Source organism: Puntigrus tetrazona, chromosome 14, assembly GCF_018831695.1.
Source record: "Puntigrus tetrazona isolate hp1 chromosome 14, ASM1883169v1, whole genome shotgun sequence".
NCBI classification, from domain to species: domain Eukaryota; kingdom Metazoa; phylum Chordata; class Actinopteri; order Cypriniformes; family Cyprinidae; genus Puntigrus; species Puntigrus tetrazona.
In genome coordinates, this window is record NC_056712.1 from 2,672,143 (window position 1) to 2,700,091 (window position 27,949).

The 27,949-nt window shown below is 35.2% G+C and overlaps 1 protein-coding gene and 1 long non-coding RNA gene across 4 annotated transcripts; one reads left to right on the forward strand and one right to left on the reverse strand.

Annotated features, from left to right (window-relative positions):
* On the forward strand, window positions 1–27,718 carry jakmip1 (janus kinase and microtubule interacting protein 1). Of its 3 annotated transcripts, none has more exons than XM_043257715.1 (21): window positions 2–439; window positions 6,225–6,482; window positions 10,842–11,336; window positions 11,954–12,133; window positions 12,286–12,399; window positions 13,002–13,148; window positions 13,371–13,520; window positions 15,008–15,067; window positions 16,551–16,679; window positions 18,461–18,586; window positions 18,975–19,058; window positions 21,165–21,227; window positions 21,341–21,439; window positions 24,069–24,164; window positions 24,429–24,482; window positions 24,557–24,622; window positions 24,714–24,782; window positions 24,944–25,021; window positions 26,659–26,862; window positions 27,034–27,099; window positions 27,291–27,718. In XM_043257715.1, the coding sequence occupies exons 2-21, from the start codon at window positions 6,339–6,341 to the stop codon at window positions 27,402–27,404; spliced, it is 2,538 nt and encodes an 845-aa protein (XP_043113650.1). In that variant the 5' UTR covers window positions 2–439; window positions 6,225–6,338; the 3' UTR covers window positions 27,405–27,718. The 3 variants fall into 3 exon arrangements, with proteins under 3 accessions (XP_043113652.1, XP_043113650.1, XP_043113651.1); XM_043257716.1 differs by having other exon boundaries at window positions 3–439; window positions 27,260–27,718; XM_043257717.1 differs by lacking the exon at window positions 18,975–19,058 and having other exon boundaries at window positions 1–439.
* LOC122358005 lies at window positions 537–3,015 on the reverse strand. Its single transcript, XR_006252554.1, has 2 exons — window positions 2,594–3,015; window positions 537–1,010 (listed from the first exon to the last, which is right to left on the reverse strand). It is a non-coding gene; the product is annotated as an uncharacterized LOC122358005 (long non-coding RNA).
* Window positions 27,719–27,949: the final 231 nt, after the last annotated feature.

Genomic DNA, 27,949 nt, shown 5'->3' on the forward strand with positions numbered 1-27,949 from the left:
TCCTTCCCTGTGGGCGTGGAGCTGTTGTGTGAAATTACAGATCGTACTATGGCTAAGGCTTAGTTTATAAATATCAATTATGAACAGATGACGTGTGTTAATCCATCCCAATAGCAATTGCTTGGCTCATATATATTAAACGCTCAACGTTGACGCTACACCGCTCCTTTCCAATAGAGAGAGCGTTGCTCATGAATATTAAAAGCGAGACCTTCACGGTAGTAGGATTCGAAAATTTGCCGTCGGATTTCTCTTGCATGTGTAGTGGAGACTAATGTAACACTGCCTGTCACCACTATAACAGCATCAACACACACCACCCTCATCTTCACTTCCGCAACTGCTGTCAGATGCCGTCGGATACCGTGTTTCTCCGGACAGAGCGGAATTAAGGACACATTTTTGGCCTGCTGGACCGCGGACACCTGAGACGCTCACGGCAAGTTACTGGGGATCGTACGAACAAATGTTCATTTATAACCCGGATCATTGCACATGTCCGTTTGATTCGCAGCACACACACACCTCACACGGTATTTCATTGTCATGAAATAAATGACTCGTTTAATTCGAATGGGTGTGTAAGCGTAATGAATGAATTTGGTAGTCTCATCACTTTCACCGGAGAGAGTTTATTGATCCTGGCGGCCGCGTTCATCGCTTGCAACATCACACACCCATATTTAATTCATAGCATTGGGTTCGGTAATGTAACAGTGACATCTGTCCTCGTGATGCTTTGCAAACGGTGTACTTCCAGATTGAAACACATATGATTGGTGTCGATTCTCTTTCATCTTTCCGCTGTCAATCGTGATGACGCAGCGCTGTCAGTCATCCGGCGGTTTGTTTGATGTCTCGCGCTGTGGTTTGATGATCGGAGATGTTGAGCTGCAGTGGGTCTGTGATGGCTGGTGCTGTGGGTGTGGTTCTGCCCGCCCGGTGCTGATGAAGTCTGCCTCTGTGTCTCTGGATGCACTGCTTACTGGGTTCCCACGGTGATGGGAAAACTGGAAATAACGTGGAATCATGATTCCTGGCCTTGAAAAGTTCTCACAATTTATGCAGGCTATGAATCGATTTTTTTTTCTAGTCATGCTTAGCTTTAGAATAAGGAAGAATGGGGCTAGTTGTCACACAGAGGACTTGTCACTAGGTCTAGCCCATGTGTGTTTTCTCTATCAGTGGTTTTATATTTAGGTTTTAAATACCAGTTTAAAACTTTTACATTTTCTTTAAATTTTTATATTTTTGTCAATTCTGTCATATAATCTTTTTTTTTTAATCCTCATATATCATTAGGTATTAAGTGTGCATGAATTTACAGAACACTGGTGATATATGTAGTCAAACAAACTGCTTTTTTGGGTTAATATTGGTTTGATTTGATTATGTTTAAATGATGACCTGTAGCCAGTTTCGGACTTACACTTGTGCTTGTTGTGTTTCTTTAAATTAATAATCCAAATCAGGGAAGAAATATTTACAGATCAAGCACCAAAACTAGATGTCAGTGGATTTTGTGAGAGGATAACAAGGGACTTTTTCACTGTAGGAAGCATTATTCATATTTTGTCCATAAGCGACAATTTAACGTTAAATGCCTTGACGGATTTGCTTCTTACAAAGATTCTGCTTTTCACAATAATTAAAATGATGGACTAGAGTCTAGAGTCAAAATGATGGACTATATTTAATTGTGGAATATTGTGATGTTGCTGTTAGCTGTTTGGACTCTAATTCTGATGACACCCATTCACTGGAATTTTCTTTTAATCTGTTTCAATAAACAAAAACTCTGCTAAATCTTTTTTGAGTAAACTATTTTTTTGAATATAATATTTTTCTCTCCAAAAACAAGAACTATAATTGTAGAGCATCATGTGAATTTGATAAACCCACACTACTATAAGTACTGTTAGAGGTAAAGTGTACCTCCAAAAATAGGTAGCCAAGGTTTTCATAATCTTGCCCTGGGAAATATAATTAAGGGAGATTTTCAAGTACAATATTTTTAGCCATTCAAACCTGTTCTGCATATTTATAGATATCTTCCCCCCACAAGTTGTTTAATCTACTTACTCTAACTTTATGCAAATAAGGGCTTAATGGAAGGTTTTAACAGAAAACTCTCTTTGTTTCCTTATCTTAGGACAAAAGTCATTTTTGTAAACGTAACAGCAGGGCAAGTCATATGTGTTACTTTAAGGCCTACTTCTTGTTTTCGGACATTGGTTTAATATTCATGTATGTTGCCTTGCATAGTCTTGTTTTAAATTAAATAAATACTTGTATTGTAACTATAGGTAAAAAAAAAAAAAAATTAACTGCTTTTTTAATCAATTACGTATTTTTTATGTGTTAGTATATACCAAGTTCTACATATTCTCATATTCTCATACATACTCATATGCTTTTTTTAGGGGTAAATAAAATACAATGGTGTACTAAATAAGATATAAATATATTATGGTAATTAACTTTTGTATGATTAATGTAAAATTTAAATGTGTTTGACTTCATATCATAAAAGCATTTTAAACCTAAGTTGATCATAGCTTTATTGGTGGCAATGGGTCTACGATGTACTTACATTGCTTTTGGGAAAGTAGCCCTGGTTGAATATGTCTGATCGTCAAATGCAAGTCTGTAGCCAGCTCTGGACTTACTGTTGTGCTTGTTGGGTTTCTTTGCGGTTCCTTATTTGATTACATTTTGCTGGGTGGCTTCAATAAGGTCCCGGACGTTGCACATTACTGTCACAACCCTCCTTGCCAAACACACTGTACCATTTACATTGGCAATATAGCTGTTACGCCCTAACACAACTTCCCTTAGCGATTGAAACCTGTCCTGCATATTTATAGGGCTCTTTTGCCAAATGCACTAAACATTTTTAATCTGCTTACTCTTAACTCTAAACTGAGAAAAGTTTAAAGAAAGAGAAGCATATCTCCAAAGGACAGACTTGTATGGTCACATGCGTTCACCCATGACCAACGAGCAACTTCATTAATTTGAATATTCTGAGATAACACACTGCCGTTTCATTCTCTGCCCACTTAGATTACAACTTTATCTAAGTTTTTAAGGGCATTGAAAGTTTCAAAGGTCAGCAGAAATATTGAACAAGGTAGACCAAGGTAGGTTTTCATTGTTGTCGCCTGGTAGTGGTTTACTTCAGTGAGTTTGGTTTGTTTTCTTAGGGTGGGACCTTTGTAAATTTGTTTTGCATATGCCTGTATGGAAATAAATCTGACTGTCTACTGTTTGTGGTTATGCAGATGCCACTTGGCTTGATATTTCATGTGATGCCATGAAATTTTCACGTGTGACCAGGGGACGTTGTATCTGTCAGTGTATCTGTCAACATATTTCACTTAGTTACCAAGGCAACATTTATGTATTTGTTTTTTGTTTTTTTTTTAATTGAACTGTAGGTTTAGTTAGTTTTGTCTAATATATATATATATATATATATATATATATATATATATATATATATATATATATATATATATATATATATATTTAGCTTTATTTCAGTGAACAAAATGTTTTTAATAGTTTTAGTTAATAATAATAACACTGAGGGTAATTGTAAGCACCTTCTTTGTCTGTTTTTGGTTTTTTTTTAATTAATAGCGCAGAATGCGATAAAGTAGTTTTATTGTTTATTGTTATTTTTTCCTTTCAATATATTTTTTTTATAGGGAACTTAACTTTGATGTTTCCCATAAACTTGCAATATCTGCAGACTGGCAGTAAACTCTTTTGGCTGCTTGTACATCTGGGAGCCAAATGTGTGTGTGTGTGTGTGTGTGTGTAGGATATATTTAGCAAATGTTCAACTCATGCAAAAGTTCATGATTTTGTAAAGCCTGGTTTGCTGTCATTTTGCTTAAGGAAAAATAACATTTTATAACAGATGATGTAATTGTAAAATGTCATTAAAAGTTCAAACTAGTTTGTTAGACACTCATTTTTTCCAGGGGATTACAATCAGGATCCAGATGTGTTTCAGTGTGTTGTAGACCTAATCACAAGTCACCAGTATTTTGGTGGTTGCTGTTTCTTTGCTTTGCTGCAGATAAGGAGTTTCAGTCTCTGTGTTAGAGTGTAGTAAACCTTTTTTTTTTCATGTGAGAAATAGGTCAATGTAAACATTTTAATTTAAGGTTAACTGACTATTATTTTATAACAATGGCTTATAAAGAAGTTTAAAAAGCTGATGTTCTTTCTTTGGAATAAATGGTGTTTTTGTATGCAGTGCTAGTATTAGCTAAATTTGTTATTTAAGTTTGTAATAAACAGTATTGAAGCAAATAATGCTTTTAAAATATGTCACAACCTAAAGTAGCTCATTGTGTTTATAAATGTATAGTTGTCATAAAATTCAAGGGTGCCAACGATTCTGACCACATCTGTATAGTTGCAATCAAAATTGTCAACTCCCTTGACCTGTAAGACGTTTGTCTGAAAGAACAAGCGTACATGAAAACAGTTCAAGAAAGACATCAGTAAACTATGACTTGATGCCATGATATGATTTCAGAACATTTAGGAATGTAAAGTTAATGAAAAAGAAGAAGAAAAAAATGGTTCTAAACATCTGCATATTTTGATCCCCCAAATTGTGTGTGTGTAATCTTTTATTTTTTATAACCTTTAATAAAAGCTGTCTGTAAGTGCTCAAAAACGTCTGTCCTCTGTACTGCAGTCTTGGCCCATTAGTCAACAGGAAAACCACTGTCCCCCCATAATAAGAATGGCCCAACTCTGTGTTCGACTATAGAAATGGTGTTCTTCTGCTCATAAGCTTTGCATTTTATTGTAGGCATACCAATGATCCATGGGTTTAAAAAAGATTCAATTGAGTCACATCACTCCATAAAACGTTTTTCCAGAACTCCAGAGGTCTATCCAAAGCATTTAGCATTTAGCATTAGCATTTTCAAGCCAGCCTTGTATGTTAATCTTGGTCAAAATTGCATTTGGCGAGTTGTCTTGACATGCAGGCTACTCAATTATTGTTTTTCTTATACTCTGCATTGAAATGTTGCTTCATCATTTCTTTGGGTCTTTGGAAGTAAGTTGGGAGTTTTACAGTTATTCTGAAAAAACTAGATCATGTTTGTAGATAAAATACAGTGCAATCAGTTTGGATGTAGCACAGCACTCATTCAGTAAATGCACAGCTGAGTTAATATGTGGCTAATGTCTTAGCAAATCTAATCTCTTCTGGAAGCTGGTTCCAACTGCTGGTGACATAATAGCTAAAAGCGGACTCCCCTTGTTTTGTGTGAACACTTGGTACTTCTAAGTGACTTGATCCTAATGATCTGAGTGCTCTGTTAGGTTCATATTCAGTGAGCATATTTGCAATGTATGTAGGTCCTTTGAGTGATCTTTAAATAAGTAAAAGTGCTTTAAAATTAAACCTAAATGTTACTGGAAGCCAGTGTATGGACTCCATTACAATAATGTACTTTGTTGGTGAAAAAGGCATGAACAAATTTCTTGTCTTGACTGGAAACTAAACATATAATTCTTGCAATGTTTGCAATAATAGTATGCTGATTTAGTTACTGCTTTGACATGACTACTGAAACACAGAAACACACCAAGATTGGTTTTTAGTTAACTCCTAGAGTCAAGGTATACATTCACCTTGAGAACTTCATCTTTGTTTCCAAATGTAATGCCTTCCGTTTTCTCCTTGTTCTGATTATATGAACTATAACAGAAAATAGGCAAGGTATGCCCATTCACAGTATGCCTTTCTTCACATTAGTACTACTAGTGCACATCTGATTTTGTGTATTAATAGTACATTAAACATGTAATTGGACATAATTTAATATTAATAACATAACATACATCTTTCATAACACACACGCATAGAAGAACAACAACTACTACAATACACAATGTTAGGTTGACCACTATTTTTGGGCACATGGTAATTGTTGCAGCAATTGTCGTGTAATACCATGAGAGCTTCACTAGATGGAGGCACATACATGGATATAAAAAATATGTTGGCGCCAAATTCCAGTGAACAAATGGCACATGTGAGTGTTCAGATGAGTGTGTGTGTAAGATTATTTGTGTTGACTGTAGTCTGTGAGCGTGTGTAAGGGCAACACCCTCATTCAAGTGGAACAACAGTGTGTGCAGTCAGTATGTTGAACTCCCAGACTGATACTTTCTGTTTCTTGCAGGAGAAGAAGAAGATGCCGGTGACGGTGTGGTCCATTTCCAGTGTTACAAAAGGTTTAGAGTGAGATTTGGCTGTGGAAGTGTGGATTTGACGGGTAAATCATTATTTGGGGAGGATGGCTGCAACAACACCCACCTCAGCCCCGCCTCCCAAAAAGAGCAGAGGAAAACAGGAAATAGAAACTCTACAGACAGCCAATGACGAGCTGAAGAGCCGGTTGAGTGACTTGCAAAATGAACTGCAACAGGAAAGAAGCAAGGTATGCCCATCTGCTTTATGCCTTTATTCACATTCTACAAGCATATTTACTTTAAAAATTGTAATTGGACATAATATAGCGTACATAAAGACTTTCATGACATAACATACTGTTAAATGGTGAACTTTGTAATCATTCCATATTAAAAGATTTACTTTAAAAGTTCACTTTTAAGTGATGTTCAAAAATATGTTTGTAGTTTATTATTTTATTTTATTTTTAAATGTACTAAATTGCAACTTCAACATTATGAATGTGTAATATATATTTAAATTCAAATATATTTAAATACATGGCATAACACTTCAGAATAGGGAACACTTAGTAAGGTTAGTGAAGTAATTTAATTACGGTTTTGGGTAGGATTAGGAATATAGAATATGGTCTTATAGATTATTATTTCTGTAATAAGTGAAGTATTGTGAAGTTTACTTCTTTTTAAAGAAGATCTGTCTGCATTACTATGCTGCAATTGATGAAAACTGATTTATTGTTTTTCAGATACAGTTAATAATATCAAGCACATCAGTTGCCATAGTAATGTCTTAAGTTTCAGTACAACACCAGAAGGCAAGTCATAATTTTTGAAAATAGAGGACTGGAAAACTGGAAATTTTCGGAAGTGTGTTTTATGAAATTTTATGACATTTCAGTGTGATCTAGAAAGCTAGAGCCAATAACCGCTCAGTATTACTGTATTTTAAATAGCTCACTATATGAAAACTGAGTGATGAATTTACATTTGGCACTGTATCTGCATCTGCTAACTGAGGAAAAAAAATTGTCAGATTGAATCACATTTACTAAAATCCATGTTGTAAAACTGTAATCATAATGTAAATCAGGCAAGTCATTAAAATAAGATTAGCATTCTTCTTGTTCAAGCTACAAACAGCTAAACTGATTGAGAAGATGTATCCTCTCATGAATCATATATCCCAAAATCCATCACCAGTCTGAGTAATAATTTGTGCCAGTGATTGTTCTTAGCCATGCCGCACCCTCTGGAAGCGTCAAAACAATGAGACAACTTAACACCGCCGGAAAGCCAGCATAAATGTGACAGTTTATAGAGTCAAAGGGAATTATTTCATATAATCAAATTATGCCAACATGGTTTTAAATATGGGAAATTAAATCCAATGCTCTTACACAGAGCTTATTGAAAAACCAGTTGTATACATTTCATTCCTTCTAGCTCATTGCTTGGTCACGAAATTTTGTCCCTCTCTCTAAACCCCTGTAGGTTATAAAATATTGATGGAATATGAAGACATTTGCTAATAGTGGAAACAAAGATCAGAGAATATGTGGCAAGTGCCAAAAATCTAGGCACAAATCTGGTCAGTAAATTTAGAGGATGGAGGTCTGGGAGAATAATGGACATTTTTATACTCAATATACATTTTATAATTATGCCCTACTCTACACAAGTTAATTGCCTTAACACATTTCACACACAATGATAATTTAAAGTGCTACACATTATTTATTAACTTTATTTTAGTCATGGGAAAACATGAAATTAAATACTTAATAATAGGAAAATAATAAATTAACTGATCAAAAAAAGCTAAATAAAAACTATGCATGAAAGAGGTGATATCAGTAGTTACGTTTACATGCACCACCGTAATTGGGTGGATCAGATCAAAGCACAAATGACAACACATCCAAACAACACAATCTATCTGTCTAAATTTGAAAGGTCTGATGTAGATCTAAAATAATGTGACTGATAGAAAAAAAATAAGCATGAAACTAAAATAAAGTAATACCTTGCAAATAAGTGCAATTTCCATAATGCTACTTCTTTACCAAAAATTATAGGCCTGCATTATTTTTTTATTTACATTTTATGTTTTGGTCAAAAAGGGAGACGATATTTGTTAAAAAAGCACTTCTCACATGTTTTCAGCCTTCCTTTTAGGTCTGTCATCAAGGCAAAAACATTGTTTTTATTCTGTACTTGAATCTTGTTCCATCTGGGGCACATCTAACTTCTGAAAACTTATTCGAGCTGCAGACAGCCTAATATCTAATTGTTTCATTATGCTTGGAATGACACCTTGGTATCAGACTAATTCCTGATGAGCTGAGAGGTTTTTTTTTAATCTGCTGCTGTATGAACTAAAGGTCTGAAGCTCTAAAATATTTCAGGTTGGCACATTATTTCAAGGTGAGATAGTTATACATTGTAATGAATGAAAGGTCTGAGGCGTGCGGATCCATTCGCAGGCTTTTATTGGCAGACGTCAAAACACAGCAAACAGGAGTATAAGAGGCAAGGTAACAACAGAGTCCAAAAAACAGGCAGAGGTCGGGTCAGGCAGCAAACAATCAAAGAATCAAAAGACAGGCAGGGTCAAAAGCAAAGAATCTATGACAAGGGAAACGCTAGGCTGACTAGAAGCAAACAAACATACAATCAATGCAACCTGCAGGTGAGGGACCTGCTTCAGAATTTATAGTCTTAAAACAGGAAGTAGCAGCAGAAGGAGTGATCACAGATCATCCAGAGGTAAGGGCTCCCTCTGCTGGCTTGGTGACATACATATTACAAGTACATAACATATTAATAGTAGTAAATTACAGTCAGGTCCAAAAATATTGGGACATTGACACAATTCTAACATTTTTGGCTCTATACACCAACAAAATGGATTTGAAATGAAACGGACAAGATGTGCTTTAAATGCAGACTGTCAGCTTTAATTTGATGGTATTTACATCCAAATCTGGTGAACGGTGTAGGAATTACAACAGTTTGCATATGTGCCTCCCACTTGTTAAGGGAGCAAAAGTAATGGGACAATTGGCTTCTCAGCTGTTCCATGACCAGGTATGTGTTATTCCCTCATTATCCCAATTACAATGAGAAGATAAAAGGTCCAGAGTTCATTTCAAGTGTGCTATTTGCATTTGGAATCTGTTGCTGTCATCTCTCAAGATGAGATCCAAAGAGCTGTCACTATCAGCAAAAACATTAGGCCTGGACAAAACAACAGTTTGGAACATTCTTAAAAAGAAGGTTCACCACAAGGTGTAAACCGTTGTGAGCCTCAAAAACAGGAAGGCCAGATAAGAGTTTGCCAACCGACATCTAAAAACACTTCACAGTTCTGTCCTATGGACAGATGAGACCAAGATCAACTTGTAGCAGAGTGATAGGAAGAGAAGAGTATAGAGAAGGAAAGGAACTGCTCATGATCCTAAGCATACTACCTCATCAGTGATGTACGGTGGTGGTAGTGTCATGGCATGGGCATGTATGGCTGTCAATGGAACTGGTTCTCTTGTATTAATTGATTATGTGACTGCTGACAAAAGCAGCAGGATGAATTCTGATTTGGGCAATATTATCTGCTCATATTCAGCCAAATGCTTCAGAACTCATTGAACGGGCGCTTCACAGTGCAGATGGACAATCATACTTAGTAACCCAAAGCATACTGCAAAAGAAACCAAAGAGGTTTTGAAGGGAAAGAAGTGGAATGTTATTTAATGGCCAAGTCAATCACTTGACCTGAATCGGATTGAGCATGCATTTCACTTGCTGAAGACAAAACTGAAGGGAAAATGCCCCAAAAACTAGCAGGAACTGAAGACGGTTGCAGTAGAGGCCTGGCAGAGCATCACCAGGGATGAAAACCATCGTCTGGTGATGTCTATATGTTCCAGATTTCAGGCTGTAATTGACTGCAGTTTGATTTATGATTATTATTCTGTCCCATTACTTTTGTTCCCTTAACAAGTGGGAGGCACAGATGCAAACTGTTGTGTAATTCCTACTCCGTTTACCTGATTTGGATGTAAATACCCTCAAATTAAAGCTGAGAGTCTCCAGTTAAAACACATCTTGTTTGTTTTAAATCCATTGTGGTGGTGTATAGAGCCAAAAATGTTAGAATTGTGTCGATGCCCCAATATTTATGGACCGGACTGTTTATGATTGTATCAAGTAACTAATCCTAAACCATATAGTTCTAGTTAGTTAATATTATTCAGTACATATTTGTGTAGTTACCCTGTTACAATTACAATTGCCCTTTAAAAGGTATAACCTATTTGAACCTGTTCATTGAAAGTATACATCTGTGTAAATAATCTGGACAGAATAATTTTGTCTTTTTGGAGACCTTTACATGTTAAAAACTATAATTGTTTAAATTTCTTCATGCCAAAGATTGATTTCTGACGTAGATTTGGAAATTCAGTTGGAAACCTTAGTAATCACAGACCTGAAAGAATCAATGGAAACACTTTGGTGAACTTGTGACATTATAAGAGGCGTAATGTGAATGCCAATATTCACCTTGGTTAATGTCCTGTGAAATAACTTTGTTTCTCAATCTGTAGGTGGGTAAATTACGGGAACGCTTGCAAGAGTTACGGGCCCAACGAGAAACTGAGCAGCACAAGCACTCGGTTGCTGTCACTGAACTCCGTGTCAAGCTTCATGAGGAGAAGCAGAGAGAAGTGGCAGCCACACGAGAGAGCCTATCTCGGCAACACGAAACCGAACTGGCCCGGGCGGCACGACTCCGCGAGACAGAACTGGCCCGCCTTCAGGCGCTGGTGTGTATTTTACGGGACGGAGCCAGCAGCGAGCTACGTAATGCCCTGAAGGAGGAGGCACGAGAGGAGGTCCGTAGGAGCTACGAGGCAGAGAAACTCAGGCTCACGCAGGAGCTGCAGGAGGCAAAGACGTCGCGGCGGCAGGCAGAGGAGGCTCTCTCCAATGCTGTGCAGGCAGACAGAGCCAAAGCTGCCGATCTCAGAGTGGCCCATCAAGCTCATCAGGATGAGATCCAGAGAATCAAACGTGAGAGCGAGAGAGAAATACGGAGACTGGTAAGAAGGATGGAGTTATCTAAAAACATCAGCACATGAAATTATTCGAATAATGGCTGATGATCCCCCTCCAGTCTCAGGCCATTGGTTGTTTCAGTATGGCTTCTCTGGTTTACACCTTTTGGGTGGAATTAACCTACAAATATTTATACATGCTTACATAATTGTCTGTGTTTGACAATTGACATGAATCATTTTTCAGATATCAGCTGATATGAATGAATATTAATATTAATTAATCCTATTAATGTATAATTAATGTCTCAGTTTCATTACTTACATCAAACTGATCTTAGCGCTCATATGATAAAGTAAACTGAATGTGTTTGATACCTCAAAAAAAAAAAGATCTGTTTTGGTGCTCCTGTTTTGGTGCTGTTATGCTGCTTGATCTTTTTTGTGGACACTGTGATACCTTTCTTCAGGATCCTTGAAATGAATAAAAGGACCAAAATAATTGCATTTTTTTAAATAGAAATATTTAGTAACGTCGTGATAGTCTTTTAATGTCAAAAATCAAAAAACAAAGATCTAAACAAAGATTAGTGCAGCAGCAGGAAGGAGATTTTGTGAAATGAACTACAAAGAGCATGTGCTCAGATTTATGTTTGTGTCAGATGGACGAGTTGAAGAGCAGAGATCGTGTGGTACAGTCACTGGAAAAAGAGCTCGGAGTTCAGGCGGGACAAACACAACGTCTACTGCTGCAGAAGGAGGAATCAGAGCGACATTACGGGAGTCCGAAGAGAGAGGTTGCACCGTCTCTCGGGGAAAACTCAGACTCTGTCAATAACCAGGTTTGTTCTGTTCTGCAATCAGAAATGGTTATAAAAACCTTTTATATCATCGGGAACATAAACGCTCTTTAGAGCTAGGCTAACATGAGAGCTTTTCCCTGCATGCTGAAATTCACTCCATCACACAATAAAGTATGTTTATCCATTGATAGGACATGGATGAGAAGGATGTGAGGAGGTTTCAGCTGAAGATCGCTGAGCTGCAGGCAGTCATCAGGAAACTAGAGGATAGAAACACCCTACTTTCAGATGAGAGAAATGAACTGGTACATATACATAAACACTGTCAACAAACTAAAGACAAAAATCATTTAAGATCTACAGTATAAAATATATTGTTAAATTTGTAATAAAGAATGGCAGCTTTTGTTGCCAAAAATCTGTGTAAAAATACTATGATAATGTTTCAATTGTTATTGGATGAAATACTGATGCCTGTGTGTTTTGCAATTTATTACTATAACCGAATATTTCATTAAGTGATAAAGTATGGCTAATGCACATGAGAACACATTAAAACATGCAATAATCATTAACTAAAAAAACACAAATCACTGAATTTGCTTTACTGTTAATATAAATATAAAGAAACAAAACGTAAAATATAATAAGCTGTGGTGTTTCATACAGGGAACATATTTTGCAGTAAACCTGAAATAGTAAAATTATTGGGAGCAACGTTTTGTGGTTTTTCAGCTGGTTTTGCTTTACGACACAGATTTATATCAAGTTCCATACGTTATTTAATTTATTTTATCTGTAAGATATTTCTCACACAGTAGGATCCTTTATGATAGCTTCCAAATTATGACGGAAATCCAAATTAGACTTTAGTACAGATGTCTTTTATTGTCTCTCTGTCATACAGCTGAAACGAGTCCGAGAAACAGATTCTGAGATAAAACCTCTCATAGAGAGGAATAAACGGCTGAATAAGAAAAACGAAGAGCTGCAGCAGACTCTACAACGCATGGAGGACAAACTGAAGACACTCAGCAGAGAGAATGCTGAACAGGTGTGCTGTTAAGGGAAAAATGGGAAATAATGTAGGACAGGACATGGTTTTAATAATCAGGGTCTGACTGGTTTCAGAAAAGAACATTAAGATGTTTCAGATTTGTTATATTTTGATAAATATTTTTAATCAGATTTCATTTAATGAGCATTTAACATTTGTTATATTTACACCAAACATACAATGTTAATAGAGTGTGTCTCTTTTGCTGTGTTTCCTCAGAAAGAGAAATCCCAGCAGAACTTGCAGCCAGGGGGACTGAAGAGACACACCTCTCTAACGGACCTAAGTCATGCCCACGAGCAACAGGAAGTCGAGTATCTGCGCTTGCAAATCAGCGAGCAGCGTGGCGTTATTGATGAGCTCACGCAGGTTTGTTTCTGTCAGCCATAAACAAACACATGTTAATATTTGCAATTTCAGAGCAGAAGAATTTCAAGACAAAGTTTTTTTTATTTTTAACTAGTTAGGGTTACAGCAGTGCACTTTCTATACACTATGCACACATAAAACTATGCATTTTGAATGCTAAGTAGAAAATATATGATATATGCATATAGCGTTTGCATAAATAATAAATCATACTTACAGGCTGTGTTCCAGAGGCACGAGATGGTCAAAATGAAGTGTGTGCAGCTCCATCTTTAATGATTAAGTGTTTTGCAAATCCCACAATGAAATTTGTAAAATGATGGGAACACAGTGAGAGGTTGGAGTTATGCTGCTGTGTCAATTTATAATAAATGTTGATTCCTTAACATCCTCTTTTGGGAGTATATGCAAATTGGTTTGTGTAGTACAGGAAATAGAAGGCAGAAAGATCCTTATGCATATTTGTAGGCTTGTGCCAGCAGTAAGGGTGGAATCATTTCAGACAGTTCAGAGTCAGTTCTTTTATTTGAGAAAGAAATATTATGTGTCATGCACTTTTCAGACCTTTTACATCCACAAACTTCTATATTACGCACTACATGAAAGTGTAGTAAGTGTTTTTTTACCCCACATACAAAGTTTCAGAAGATACTACATTTTAGTTACAGTTATGAAAATGAACACTGTAATGATAAGCACATAATAACACCAGGAGATTTAAAAAGTAAATCTATTTTGAGATACATATTTTGTGTCCTTGCCTGGTTTTTAGTTCATAGTCTTTGTATGTGTGTATCTGTGTTTGTTTCTGTGTGTGTGTGTACTGTATGTGCTTATTCTCTGATTGGTCTCACCCTGTAATTATTTGTGTTTGGTAATCAGTGCTGTGTTTGTTAATTAGTTTGTTTACTTCATTAAGGCAAAGCCTAATTAGAAATGAATTACTGCGTCATTCTCATTTTCTCTTTTCCTCCCTAATGACTTCTGTTAGCATACAGGCTGATATTACAGTTATTCCAGCAATACAGCAGTATTGCATGTGACAGTGTTTACATAATTAAATTTAGTAGTTTTTTAAATACATTTAATTAGCAAGACTGGACAAAAGGTCTCAGCAAAAATAAATGTATCATGTTTTTTTCATCTCTATCAAATCAGTACCAAATCAGAATATTATAATGATTTCTGAATCAAGTGACACTGAGGAATAATGGCTGCTTAAAATTCGGCTTTGCCATAACAAAAATAAATTACATTTTAAAATGTTAAAACATCTGCTTATGATTACTTATGATATTTTTCATTTACAGTATTTTTCATAAAGTAAATGCAGTCTTGGTGAGCATTAAATCTTTTGCACAGTAGTTTAAACTTGTACTGTAACACTCATACTAAATGTAAAAAAAAACTCTTTAAATATTCTCCTGAATAAAGTTGTATTGTATTGTTAGCAATGTATTCACTGTGATGTCTGGATGTGCTTTCAGGAACGGGACAGGCTGATAATCAACAAAAAGAACAGGCGAAAAAACATCAAGTTGCCCAGGGTGAGCTGATCCTCTAATTCATAGAATTATTTTAAACCATATTTGGTTTTGCTCTGGTTACTTGCTCTTTTCTTTAAAGCATATGAACACTGTCACTAAGCAACTGTCATCTCAGAGGAGTGTGTTTTTGTGTGTGTGCGCGTCTTGTGTGTGTGTATGTATGTGTTTTTTCATGTGTGTGCTGGTAACATTGGCACATTAATTGGCCTCTCGAGACCTATGAGTCAAGCTAAGTTCTTTTTCCTTTTTCATGCTTTCACCAGCTTAACATGACTTAAACAGTCTCCAATTTTAGTTTTTAGCCTAAATGATTAAGCCAGTCATCCAAACAGCTAAAAACCATATTGTCATAATACAAAAGTCTGGTAGCACAGCTGTGATTTTACTTTCCTTCGGTGTTTGCATGTGTTTGGGTTTACTTCAATGTACTTTGGATATATGATTATTCAAAACCTCCTTTGGGAACATTTGAAGATGTCTCGAATTAAAAAACAAACTACTTAATTAAATGAAATAATGTTTTATTCATCCTAAAATGTTTGAGGGTGGATCTGTAATATTTGAAACAATTAACATATAAGCTTTTTGTAATTAGCTTTATAGTGTAATTGGTACTGGATGTTTTTTGTTTTATTGAAGTAAGCCTGTGTGTGTGTTTGTGGCACTGTGGGTGGGGTTTAGTTGTTCGTTCTCAAGAACCGTTGCTATGGAGGTGGAGTCAGTGGACTTGACTATAAATTCACGCAAGACATTACACAGGCTTTAAAACACATTTGTTGATGGATGCTGGATCAGAAGGATGCTGATTAAAGAGGTTAAAAGGATATACCGCATACCATGACACTGGAATGAGGAGCACATAACCACATCCAGTATGCCAGAGTACTTCTTGCTGGTGCTGTATCTCTCCATGTTCCTGTGTCTGTGTGCTCTGGTTTGTCTGTATTTCTCTGGCTGTCAGGAGATGACCTACAAACACGATGGTAAGAGTGATTATATAGTGTATTCAAAGGATATCTATCTGCGTGTCAGTTACATACTGTACAGTCCATTAAAAATTTTTAAATGATAATTCTGGATTTAGAAACAAGTCACACTGTGCTCATAGCATATGTTGGTAGTAATGACAATATTGACTCCCTCGTTTTATAAATATTTAGATTTACAGTAATGCGCTTCATGTAGGACATTCCAAACTGTAAGCGGTTAAGGTCATATTTTTGTTAAATCACTTACATACATTTTTTTTCAGTTGCACTGCTGTTACTGGGTAGGTGAACATAATTCCTGTGGGTGGATTTTTATCTGGGTGAACAATAGAGAGGAGAATCAAACTGTACTTTGCAGATAATTACAGCATGTTCCTTTTTGGTATACTTGCAGATATTGTCTGATATTGGATTTAGATTAGTAAGTGATATTATTACACTAGTTTAATGTAAATGTGTATATATATTTAAGTGTTGGTTACTTTCTTTTTCAGAGGCATGTTGTGGAGACATATTTTGGATTTGACGAAGAATCTGTTGACTCTGAAACATCATCTCTGACATCATATAACACCGACCGCACAGATCACACCCCTGCCACCCCTGAAGAGGATCTTGAAGATGTATGTCGTATAATTAATTATTTTACAAACCTTAATACTTGCACAAAACACTCTTGCAAAACGCTCTTGCTCAGCTACACTACCATTCAAAAGGTTGAGGTCAATTAGATTTTTCCCTCCCTTACTGTATGTTCATAAAAGTTGCATTTACTTGATCATCTAAAAAATCAGTAAAAATATTGTGACATATTTTTACAATTTAAAATAAATATTATTTTTATGTTTTATATTTTACCATTTATTCTTGGGATAGCAGAGCTGAATTTTTAGCAACAATTTGTGTTGCACGATCCTTTATAATTATTATTATATGCAGATTTGTTGCTCAAGATGTTGAGAACAGGTGTGCTGCTTAATTTTGTGGGGAAAATATTTTCTAAAAAAGAAAAAAATTGTGGAAACCTTGATGCACTTTGTCAGGATTCTTTGATAAATAAAAAGTTTAAAAGAACAATTGTTATTTGAAATGAAAACTTTTGTAACATTATGCTGTAAGTATCTTAAATCTTAAAGTTAATTAATACTTTTATTCAGCAATGACACATTACATTACAAAATGACAATAAAAAAAATATATACTGACCCTATGCTTTTGAATTGTAGTGTACGTCCAAAATCAAGTAGAACAGTTAGAATCTTAATTCTGTTTACTTCTCTTAAATCGTATTTTCCTGTGATGTCCATCATTTTTTATATTTTTATTTTTATGTTTTTTAGATGACTGCTTGCTGGTATGTGTAACTATACAATGAAAACAATTCTGAACATTTTAGCAGCCACACAGCAGTACCATGGCAATCATTAACACTTGCCGTAACATTCAGATTATTTTCTGACAGTATAAAACTGTAGCCTGCATATTCATTTAATAAATTTGGCTGCCTGAAAGAGCGTAAACATGGTGTCAAACTACATAGTTTGTTTAATTCAAAACATTCATTTGAATTAGGCTTGTTATTTGGTCAGATGCAGTTAAGTGTTGTGCTCAAGGGACCATAATGAGGCACCTCAGCAGTTCTCTTGTTCATTCCCTACTTTCATGTTGTTTACTGATAGCCAGAGCTTGTTAACGAGGAGTGGGATTATAAGCAAGTCATTAACTGCAAAATGAAGACGATCCCATAACAATGTGTTCTTGTGGTGTTTTCAGCTCCCTCAGATATGCTGTTCATTAAATAAGATTTTCCTTATGACTAAATGTCATAAAAATTAGACACAAATTTGATTCTTACTTTTTTATTTATGATATCCAGCTTCATCTGTACATATACAGTGCGCTCATGTAAAGCAATATAAAACATAGAAAATGTCATCTATTTTATGTGCTTAATTTGATTAATTTTTTTAAATAATAATATCTTGATTTTCTGTAATGCTGTTTTGGAACATTATGATACAGTCCTCTGCACAATCTGGCTTTGTTGGATCCTCGAATTAAATTGCTGGTTTTATCTGTGCTTTGTCTTAAAGGGGTAGTTCACCAAGAAAAAATTCCCAGATTTTTCCATTTCTGACATAATTTTCTCATCCCCTTGATGGTCCAAACCTATATGACTTTTCACCTCACCTCTGCTAGAACTCTTTGGTTGTCACAGTTCTTCATACTATAATCTTTTGTGTTCACTAAAAGAAAGAAAGTCCTACAGGTTTAGAACAACTTGAAGGTTAGCATATTTCTTGGTAAACAAGTGCATACTTTTCATCAACAGCTGGGAATTACTTAGCCAGAATTCTTATGAACAAATGTGACAAATGGAATTAGATTTTTTGTTATTCATCAGGGCTTTTCTCGAGAGGAGGCAGAGCTGCGATTTCGGCAGCTGACACGAGAGTACCAGGCACTGCAGCGAGCTTACGCACTTCTGCAGGAGACTACGGGGCCTCTGGACCCCGAGAGACACTGCAGGGTGAGGACCCATGACGCCAACTCCACAGAAGCATGGTTAATCCCACCAACACTGGACATTCTGAAGGATCCTTTTCTTACCTCTATGTTTTTGTTTTGTTTTTCTTTTTGTATAATTTGTTCAAATACAGTTGAAATGAATTCCAAGACCTTTTCAGAATCTCCTTTACCCACACTGAAATACCACTCATCTGTTGATCACAGCCAGCATTGTAGCAAGCATGGCCGAAAATTCCTGCCTCAAAAAAAAAAAAAAAGAAGCTTACCAAATTTTCCAACATTTGTCATTTGAAATTCTTTTTGAAATTCAAAAAAAGCCAATATAGATTGTTTATGCGTACATATGCCCTAGGCTGGCTCTTTGATTGGCTCTGTGCTCTGTCCGTCAGACACGGGAGCAGCTGCAGACGGAGCTGATTGGCTGTCATGCACGGATTGTCGACCTGGAGCGGAGCTTGGCAGAGAAGGGGCAGGTAAATAAGAAAGAGGGCGGGGAGAAGACACCCCTGACTCCAGTCACATTGGCTTTGCTGCTTGTCTTTCTGACAGCCATGCTTGTGTGCTGGCGCTACAAAGAGAGGATATGGCACCAAATCATGTGACTTCCCCCACAGGAGCAGTCATACTGTACAGATTTTGTCTGTCAAACTTTACAGTTTTCATTATTTCCTTTGCTTGACCAGTGCTTTTTAACTTTGCTTTTTCAATGTATATTTTAACCACATCAATCAGCACAGTTAATTATGGTGTAATCGATTTATATTTATGCTGTTTGTTTGCTGCCTTCTTCCTTTTATATTATAACCTTATTTTCACAGCATGCCTTAACACTAGATTTAAAAATTGAAATCTATCTCATCCCCTGACAAAAAATCTGTACTAGGACACAAATATATTGCTGCTCTTTCATTGGCGTAATCTGCTCGCAATGGATTTCTGGCTTACTACTTGCTGTTTTTAAAGGGTCATGAAACTCCCTATAAAGTGTATAAGTGCACACCCACTTTTTCAGTGCTGTTGGTTCCACAGCTATGTGTTCCACTCATTTTCCCATAGGGATTTTTTTTGTCTTTAAGCATTATGAACATGAACCAAGACAACCAAGCTATAAAAGGAATAGTTCACCCAAAAATAACTTAGAACTGTATATAACTTTCTTCTTTCAGATAAACAGTCAGAGAAAAAATTACAAGCTCGGTAATGCGGGTGGATAGTGGCCATTATTTTGAAGCTTTGTAAATTGGATATATTACTACGACCATATATAGTACTGTGACACAAATGTAACCTGTATACCTTCAGGGGGTTATCACATGTCCTCTAAAGCAGATTGATGCCGGATCTCAGCGTTCAGTGAGTCAGTTATTTACGTTATAATTTTAAAGCTAATAAAAATATTTTTGTTACAAAAACCCATCAACCTGCCTCAGAGGACATGTGATAATCCCCCAGAGTACAATTTTCTGTACAGCATCATGGGTTATGTATTTTGTCACTACAAATTCTTCTGTTAAATTTGGTTATTTTAAAAATATGTTGAAATAATGTGGCCTGTGGCTTTGAAATACCATAGCATGTATCATCAATTAGTAACCTCAGAGCTAACAACAGGTCTGCCTTTAAGTCCCTATATGGAGAAAATTAGTTTTTTCTTTTGGAACAGTTGCATGTTATTTCAACATCCATTACAGTTTAAAAATTATATAAAAAATGGTTGTGGTGCTGTAGAGTAGAGAAAAAAGTGAGGAGACAGACAACAGAGAAATCTAGCTTCTAGATTAAGTGAACTCTTATTAAGTGAAATGCATCACATTTCTCCAAAAAACTTGCAAATACATATTCTATTTATAAATATATTATACATGGTTTCATTGATCAAGTATATTGAACATGGAATTGTACATTTAAATGCACATTTTTATGAAAATGATTCAGATTTATGGAAGAGAATTTATGTGATAAAGAAAGTTCTACAAAGCAAAAACATGATTTAAATGGAAATAGTGGCAAAAGCTTCACCAGATTTCTCCTATAATTAAACAAAATAATAAATGCTAATCTTGCTTTCTATGATATAACAACTCTTGTTAAAATCCCAGAAGATGTAGTTTAGTGTTTCATGACCCTTTAGTAGTATGTGAAACAGAACTGCGAACTATTCAACATAGCTATTTTTGGTTTAATGATCAGTTGGTCATTCTTCAGCCTGCTCTTGCATGTATTTCCTTTCTGCTCTCTGCTTGTCTTTTATTGGTTGCTTTGTGTTTTTTTTCCTGTATATGGAAATATGGAAATTGACTTACCTGCATGCAGCCTAATAAATCTCAGCTCATTTATCATCTTTTAGCTTCTGATTTATTTTTTTTGCTCTTTGTGTTTCTTTGTTTATGCTGAGCTTAATGTGTAATGTTTATAAAACTGATTATTTGATAATTGATTTGAGATCAATCAATTGGTCAATCAAAGTACACAAGAGTGCGGATTGCGTTTGTGATTAGTCGTAATAGAAGCAATAAATAAGTAATAGTAGTGTAATTTGTAGTGGTGTGTGTGTTTCTCTGTGGCTTTATGATATGCAGGACTCAAAATGGGTGGAGGAAAAGCAAAATCTTCTCAGGGTGAACCAGGAACTCAGAGAAAAGGTACAGTCTTTGTCTGCTGCTTGAAACAGATTTCCTACTATCTACACACTGTATGCTCAAACATGAACACTTAACTTTCTTCTGCTGTGTGTGTGTGTGTGTGTGTGTGGTAGATAGTATCGCTGGAGCAGTGTGAAATGCGATTACGCTCGGAAGTTCAAGACACCCTGGATCAGAATGAGCTGCTTGAATTCCGCATTCTAGAACTGGAAGTAAGAGAATCTGTTTTGCTCCCACAGCAGCAAACAGGGACAGCCAAAACCGGCTCATGTCTACACAAGCTACATACATGAATCCATTTTACCCTCTACTTACACAAAACTGGCACTATTTTGAGTTGTTTTCATGTTGCTGTAGATATTTTCATACACATTTTAAATGTTTTTTTTTCTGTTTCAAGAACTGTATACTTACATCACTATTGTTTTGTTAATTATAAGTTTTAATAAAATAAAATTTATTTAAAGGAAACTCCTCACTATTCTTTTTTCTTTTTATTTACACTTCCTGCATGCATTTTTATTTGTGTACACACAAATTCACCATTATTTAATGGTCATGTCTACTTTTCAGTCAGCAGATCATTATTCATCTCAACATATATGTATGCCTATATATTATTTTTTGTATGCTTGTGTAATCTTATGCATCCTCTGTGAGGTGCTGAATATTTCTGTCTGATCATTCTGAAATATTTGTGAGAAATTTACATTTAAATTTAACTTATAGAATTAAATTTGCAGTATACAGTATCTGCAGCTGCAAATTAGATAGAGCTCTGTCTCTGTTCAAAATCCTGCATATATTTAAGTGCATACTGTTTGATTACAAAAATTACTCAAAGTGTGTGGTTTTTAAGTAATTCAGTTGAAACATCAGGTTTTTGAGTGTACTTAATGGGACAGTTCACCCAAATAATTTTTCGGGGGGGTATATGTATATATATATATATATATATATATATATATATATATATATATATATATATATATATATATATATATATATATATATATATATATATTTATATTTTTTTTTTTTTTTTTTTTTTTTTTTAAAGTAAAGAGAAACACAAGCAGATATAATATATAATATTCAACAACATTCACAGTATTTGGATACATTCTGTTCCACAATGTTGTATGAAGTGTGATATGAACTCCTCATTTATGTTTTAGTCTTTTATAAGCATCCTGTGTGTAGTATGTCAGTGTCAAAAATGTCAAATGTCACCACTACCTTTCATGTTGTTCCAAACCTTTTTACATTTTTTATTATGTTAAACACAGATAATGAATATTTAAAGACAATCCTGGCCATTCTTTTCATACAAGTAAAAAGAAACTGCCCATGTGACAAAAAGTACAATTTAGCATACTTGTAAAATATAGTGACACATTTCATAAAACATATATATATATATATATATATATATATATATATATATATATATATATATATATATATATATATATATATATATATATGCACACACACTATATTGCCAAAAGTATTCGCTCACCTGCCTTGACTCGCATATGAACTTAAGTGACATCCCATTCCTAATCCATATGGTTCAATACGACGTTGGTCCACCCTTTGCGGCTATAACAGCTTCAACTCTTCTGGGAAGGCTGTTCACAAGGTTTAGGTTATTGTTTCTTCCAGAAGCGCATTTTTGAGGTCACACACTGATGTTGGACGAGAAGGCCTTGCTCTCAGTTTCCGCTCCAATTTGACTTCATTTATGGACCTTGCTTTGCTTTGTTGACTGGTGCACAGTCATGTTGGAAGAGGAAGGGGCCAGCACCAAACTGTTTCCACAAAGTCGCGAGCATGGAATTGTCCAAAATGTCTTGGTATGCTGAAGCATTTAGAGTTTCTTTCACTGCAACTAAGGGGCCAAGCCCAGCTCCTGAAAAACAACCCCACACCATAATCCCTCCTCAACCAAACTTTACACAATGCAGTAAGACAAGTACCGTTCTCCTGGCAACCACCAAACCCAAACTCATCCATCAGATTGCCAGATGGAGAAACGCAATTCGTCAATCCAGAGAACACGTCTCTGTGCACTGTTCTTGAGCTAAGCTAAGCGAGGAAATTTCACAACTGGATTTGTTGTACAGGTGGCGTCCTATCAAATTTTCACGGAATTCACTGAGCCCCTGAGAGCAACCCATTCTTTTTACACAAAAAAATATGCCTAGGTGTTTGATTTTACACACCTGTGACTGATTATTTGGATTGGTGAGCGAATACTTTTGGCAATATAGTGTGTGTGTGTGTGTGTATTTATATATACATAACCTATTGTGTGAAATAAATGTAATGATTTTGGACACCTTTACTATGAAGTAAAACTTTAATTACATTACAAAGTGTGTTATGAAACAGTTATGAAAGTGTACCTACTTAAATAGTCTTTTATTTAATAATCGATATATTAACTGCAATTACAGTTTTTATTAAATACAAATACTTTATTACATTTCTACATTTATGTCTTTCAGAAAAGTGATTCTGTCGCTCTTAAATAATGATAAAATACACAATATAGTACCTTAAATGTGCGTAGTGCATACTGTTTATTCCCATCCAATCAATCGTTTAATGAAAGGACTAAAATTTAAATCATATTTCTCTATGCTGTTGTATGACTTTATGTCTTTATTTTTGTCATTTTTGAATGTTGAAGAGAAGTTTGGTTGTTGTTGAACAGTGATCATGTTTAGTTGAACAATCCTGAAATATCATAGATACTAGATACTATTATACCCACACCCGCCAAAAAATGCTTTCTCTATATTTCACCACCAGTTCCTTTTTTTTAAACAATAGGAGAGGGAACGCCGTTCTCCTGCCTTTAACCTGCAAATCTCTGCCTCTGAAAACAACAGTAGCCTACAGCTTCACTGCCAGCAAGAAGGTGTCAAGGTAAAAACCATACACTACTGGCATAAGGCACTTATTTTAAACTATATAATGCACTAACTATAGTAATGTGCACAGTGTAATGTGTACAGTAATGTGTATAGTTACTATGTGTATAGTAAGGAACATGCCGGTTTAGCTCCACTGATTTATATAATTATACAGTTCATACACAATACAATAAAATGCACAATTTACGCAGTTGCATAAATGTATTGTATGATTACCTACTGTATGTTGGCCTCATCTTCATGTGGTTTGGTTTAGGATGTCATCATTCCCGACCTCATGAAAAAGCTTGACATTCTTGGAGATAATGGGGTATGTTTTGCCATTTTGTGTGAACACATTACTCCTTTCTTAAAAACAGAGTTGAAATGATCACTTTTTGGCAGAACTTGCGAAACGAGGAGCAAGTCACAGTCATTCAAGCAGGCACTGTGCTGTCTTTATGTGAAAAGGTGTCATCTCCTTCATTCTCTAAATCCTCAAAAATAAGATGCCTTATATTTTATAAGTAGTCCTAATATATTGTTATGTCTTTGTGACCAGTGGCTGAAGCAGATCGACAGCACTGAGGCAGCTCTGACACAGAAAATGATTGATCTGGAGAATGAAAAGGTGAGAACATTCATTTGTGTCATCTTAGATGTACTGTATGTGTTGTACTGTTTGTTCTAACAGCTGGTCTAGTGATAGATGAGGCTTGATGACACGTGATTAAAAATGTATCATTTGTGTGTGCTCCTGTCTTGACTGTGGTAAACTGATGTTGTCAACAGGAGCTGTTCAGTAAACAGAAAGGTTTCCTGGAAGAGGAACTAGACTACAGGAAGCAAGCTCTTGATCAGTCCCAACTGGTAGGGCTTTGAGTGTAAACGGATACTGCTGGATACTTACATATAATCAATGTGTATATTATAATGCTTCAAATGTTAAAACTGTTTTTGCTAGATTTTACGTCAGTAAAAAAAAAGAAAAACGTGCTATTTGTGCGAATATACATAAAATATTTTGTGTGTAATTTCATTGTATTTATTGTTTAAAAATAAACAATTAATGAAAATGTTAATTCTAAGGTTCTACTGAAATGAAAATAGACCAAAATGGTAAATATATATATATATATATATATATATATATATATATATATATATATATATATATATATATATATAGATAGATAGATTTTTATTTAAAATTTTATATGTTAAAACATCTTACTGAAATCAGACTGTTAAACAATAGTATCACATTGGTGTGGTTGATATGTAATGTATTTTGCAGTTTTTATTAAAATAATTATATGTTTATGTCTGGCAAAAGCAGTTATTGGGAACATACTGTATTGAAAAAGAAAGTATTTGTATTATTGCTAAATGATTAGGATGTAATTAATAATCATTTTAAATAATATTTTGTAAAGTTTTGTACATATTTTAAAACAATACATTGTGATTTGTGAAAATTATACATTTGTATTCATGCCAAAAATATGTGATAAAACTCAATTTTTAAGTAAAATTTAGCATGCACCCTCATTTGAACAACTCTAAAGTGATATTCTAAATCAATATTTAGATTTTTTTAGCATGCACCCTCAGAAAACCTATCCACAAAGCTGCTTTTAGCAAACATTTAGCTTAAGACTTAAGACTATTTATTCCTTAAGAGTATGGGCAGGGTTAACCTTGTTGCTGTGCATGATGTGAGCACTATGCACACTCTGTCTGGCTGAAAGGAGAGGAGAGGAGTCTTCATAAAAGTTTTTTCATAAAAATATTGCAGAGGGCAATGATAGGTTGCCATTTTCATATAAATGTTCAAAATAAAGAAGTATTCAAATAAAGACTTTAAAATACAGGCTGTCACTAATTGAATATATATATATATATATATATATATAAATGCATATATAAAAGCATATTTAATTTTAATTAACAGAGTCAAATAATCATGGCTGATAGTAAGACATGCAAACTTGGAATAACCTCTAAACCCTCAAGGTGATACCTTTTTAAAAGCTAAATATCGTCAAATGAATCTAAAAATGTTTACATTCCGAGGCAGATTGCTGGCAACAGCCATTTTATGATATTTGTGAGTTGTTCTTAGTGACTTAAAAGTCCTCTACATAACTCCTAACATTTCACTGATTTAGGGGCTAGTTTTAGCGCTGTAACACTTTGCGAAATACTATCAGAGCTAAAATTTAGAAGTCCTAAATTTAGGACTGACGCGTCCACTATTTTTAAGATTTTGTGCTAAATCAGCAAGTTACAAACTACTTTTAGCCTTAAGATGTTTTGGTAATATGGACCCAGATATTTAAATAGTTGCATCTCAGCCAAATATTGTCATATCCTAACAAATCATACATCAGTGGACAGCTTATTTATTCAGCTTTGATACATATTACTTACCTTATTACTAGTTTTCTGTTCTGGGTTTACATTTGTGACCCTTTTTGTTTGTTTGGGTTTTTTTTTGTTTTTAGAGGGTACAGGAGCTGGAGGCCACGTTATACGCTGCACTGCAGCAAGATCCAGAGAGCTGTGTGGGGGAGAGTTTAAGTGACAGGCAGCGAGCAAAGCTGGCCGAATCAATGGATGCAGTGCGGAGACAGATCTTGCGGCAGAGTCGCCATGCTGACACGCTCATCCTACAACAGCGCATGGAGCTTCTCCAGTCTGCACAGCAGGTTAGGATCTGTGTTAATTAGCTAAAATACCAAAATGTACTTGTCCAAGCTGCTCTTCCACATAATGAAAGTGGATATTTGTCCCTGGTGTCTAATCACTTTCATTGTATGAAATAAAGTCTTCTGCATATCTCTTTTTGTGTTTCATGTGCTTTATTATTTGTCTTACAGAGGATCAGAGAACTTGAAGATAAGATTGACATGCAGAGAAGACAAATCAAAGAGATTGAAGAGAAGGTGTGTATGGATGTGTCCTTCTCTCTTGTTTATTACAGTGTTAGATCATGTTCTTGATAGATGCTGTCTCTTAAATGCTCTTTCAAACTGGTCTGTAATACTGATTCCTCGTTTCCTCTCCTCTCTCTTGTTTGAAATTTGTGTTTATTATAATTTATAGTTTTTGTTCCTTTTCTTGTTCTTCTCCCTAGCTTTTATTCTCTGGCCTTAACAATCCCCTGCCCCAACACACACACATACGCACACACACATATCATATTCTTTCTATGTATCTCTTTCTGTCTCTTTTCTGTCTTCTTTCTTAAACAAACAGAGGTGCAGTATCAAGACAAAGATACAAACTCATCTTGCCACTAAAACCTTTGTAACACAATCATTCCTCAGTTTGTTGTACAAAACATGTTTTTAAATATTTTATGAAACGTTTCCAGAGAGAAACATTCGTATTTCAAAAGTTCCAGAGGCTGCTTAATTTTGTTTTGTCCAACTGAAATTCTGTGAACAAATATAAATGAATGCACCATAACTATTTGTTATAATGAGTATTTAAAGACACTTCAGCACTTGTCAGACTGCTTTTAGTTTCAATAAATAAAGTTGTATTTTTTTCACACATGCTCTTGAAAGTTTTATTAAAATGATGGACATTTCTAAAGTTTACAGCAGACATAAACAGGACATGGCGTGATCTATTGTTTAGATCAGCCAATAGGTGGCAGTAAAGTAATAATCCGTTCCTCATCTTTTTGTCATCTGGCATGAGGAAAAAAAGGGATGCAGACTGTTTCACTCACCTTACCTGGATTCATTTTACTGTGCAAGTCTTACCAGGTGACATAAATCAGCAGGA

Bases quoted from the DNA above. Each gene is read 5' to 3' on its own strand.
- jakmip1 (XM_043257715.1), top strand. From the start codon at position 6,339: ATGGCTGCAACAACACCCACCTCAGCCCCGCCTCCCAAAAAGAGCAGA. The intron at 21,228-21,340 runs GTACAGTCTTTG...TGTGTGTGGTAG, and splicing joins ACCAGGAACTCAGAGAAAAG to ATAGTATCGCTGGAGCAGTG. The intron at 24,783-24,943 runs GTGAGAACATTC...TGTTGTCAACAG, and splicing joins TTGATCTGGAGAATGAAAAG to GAGCTGTTCAGTAAACAGAA.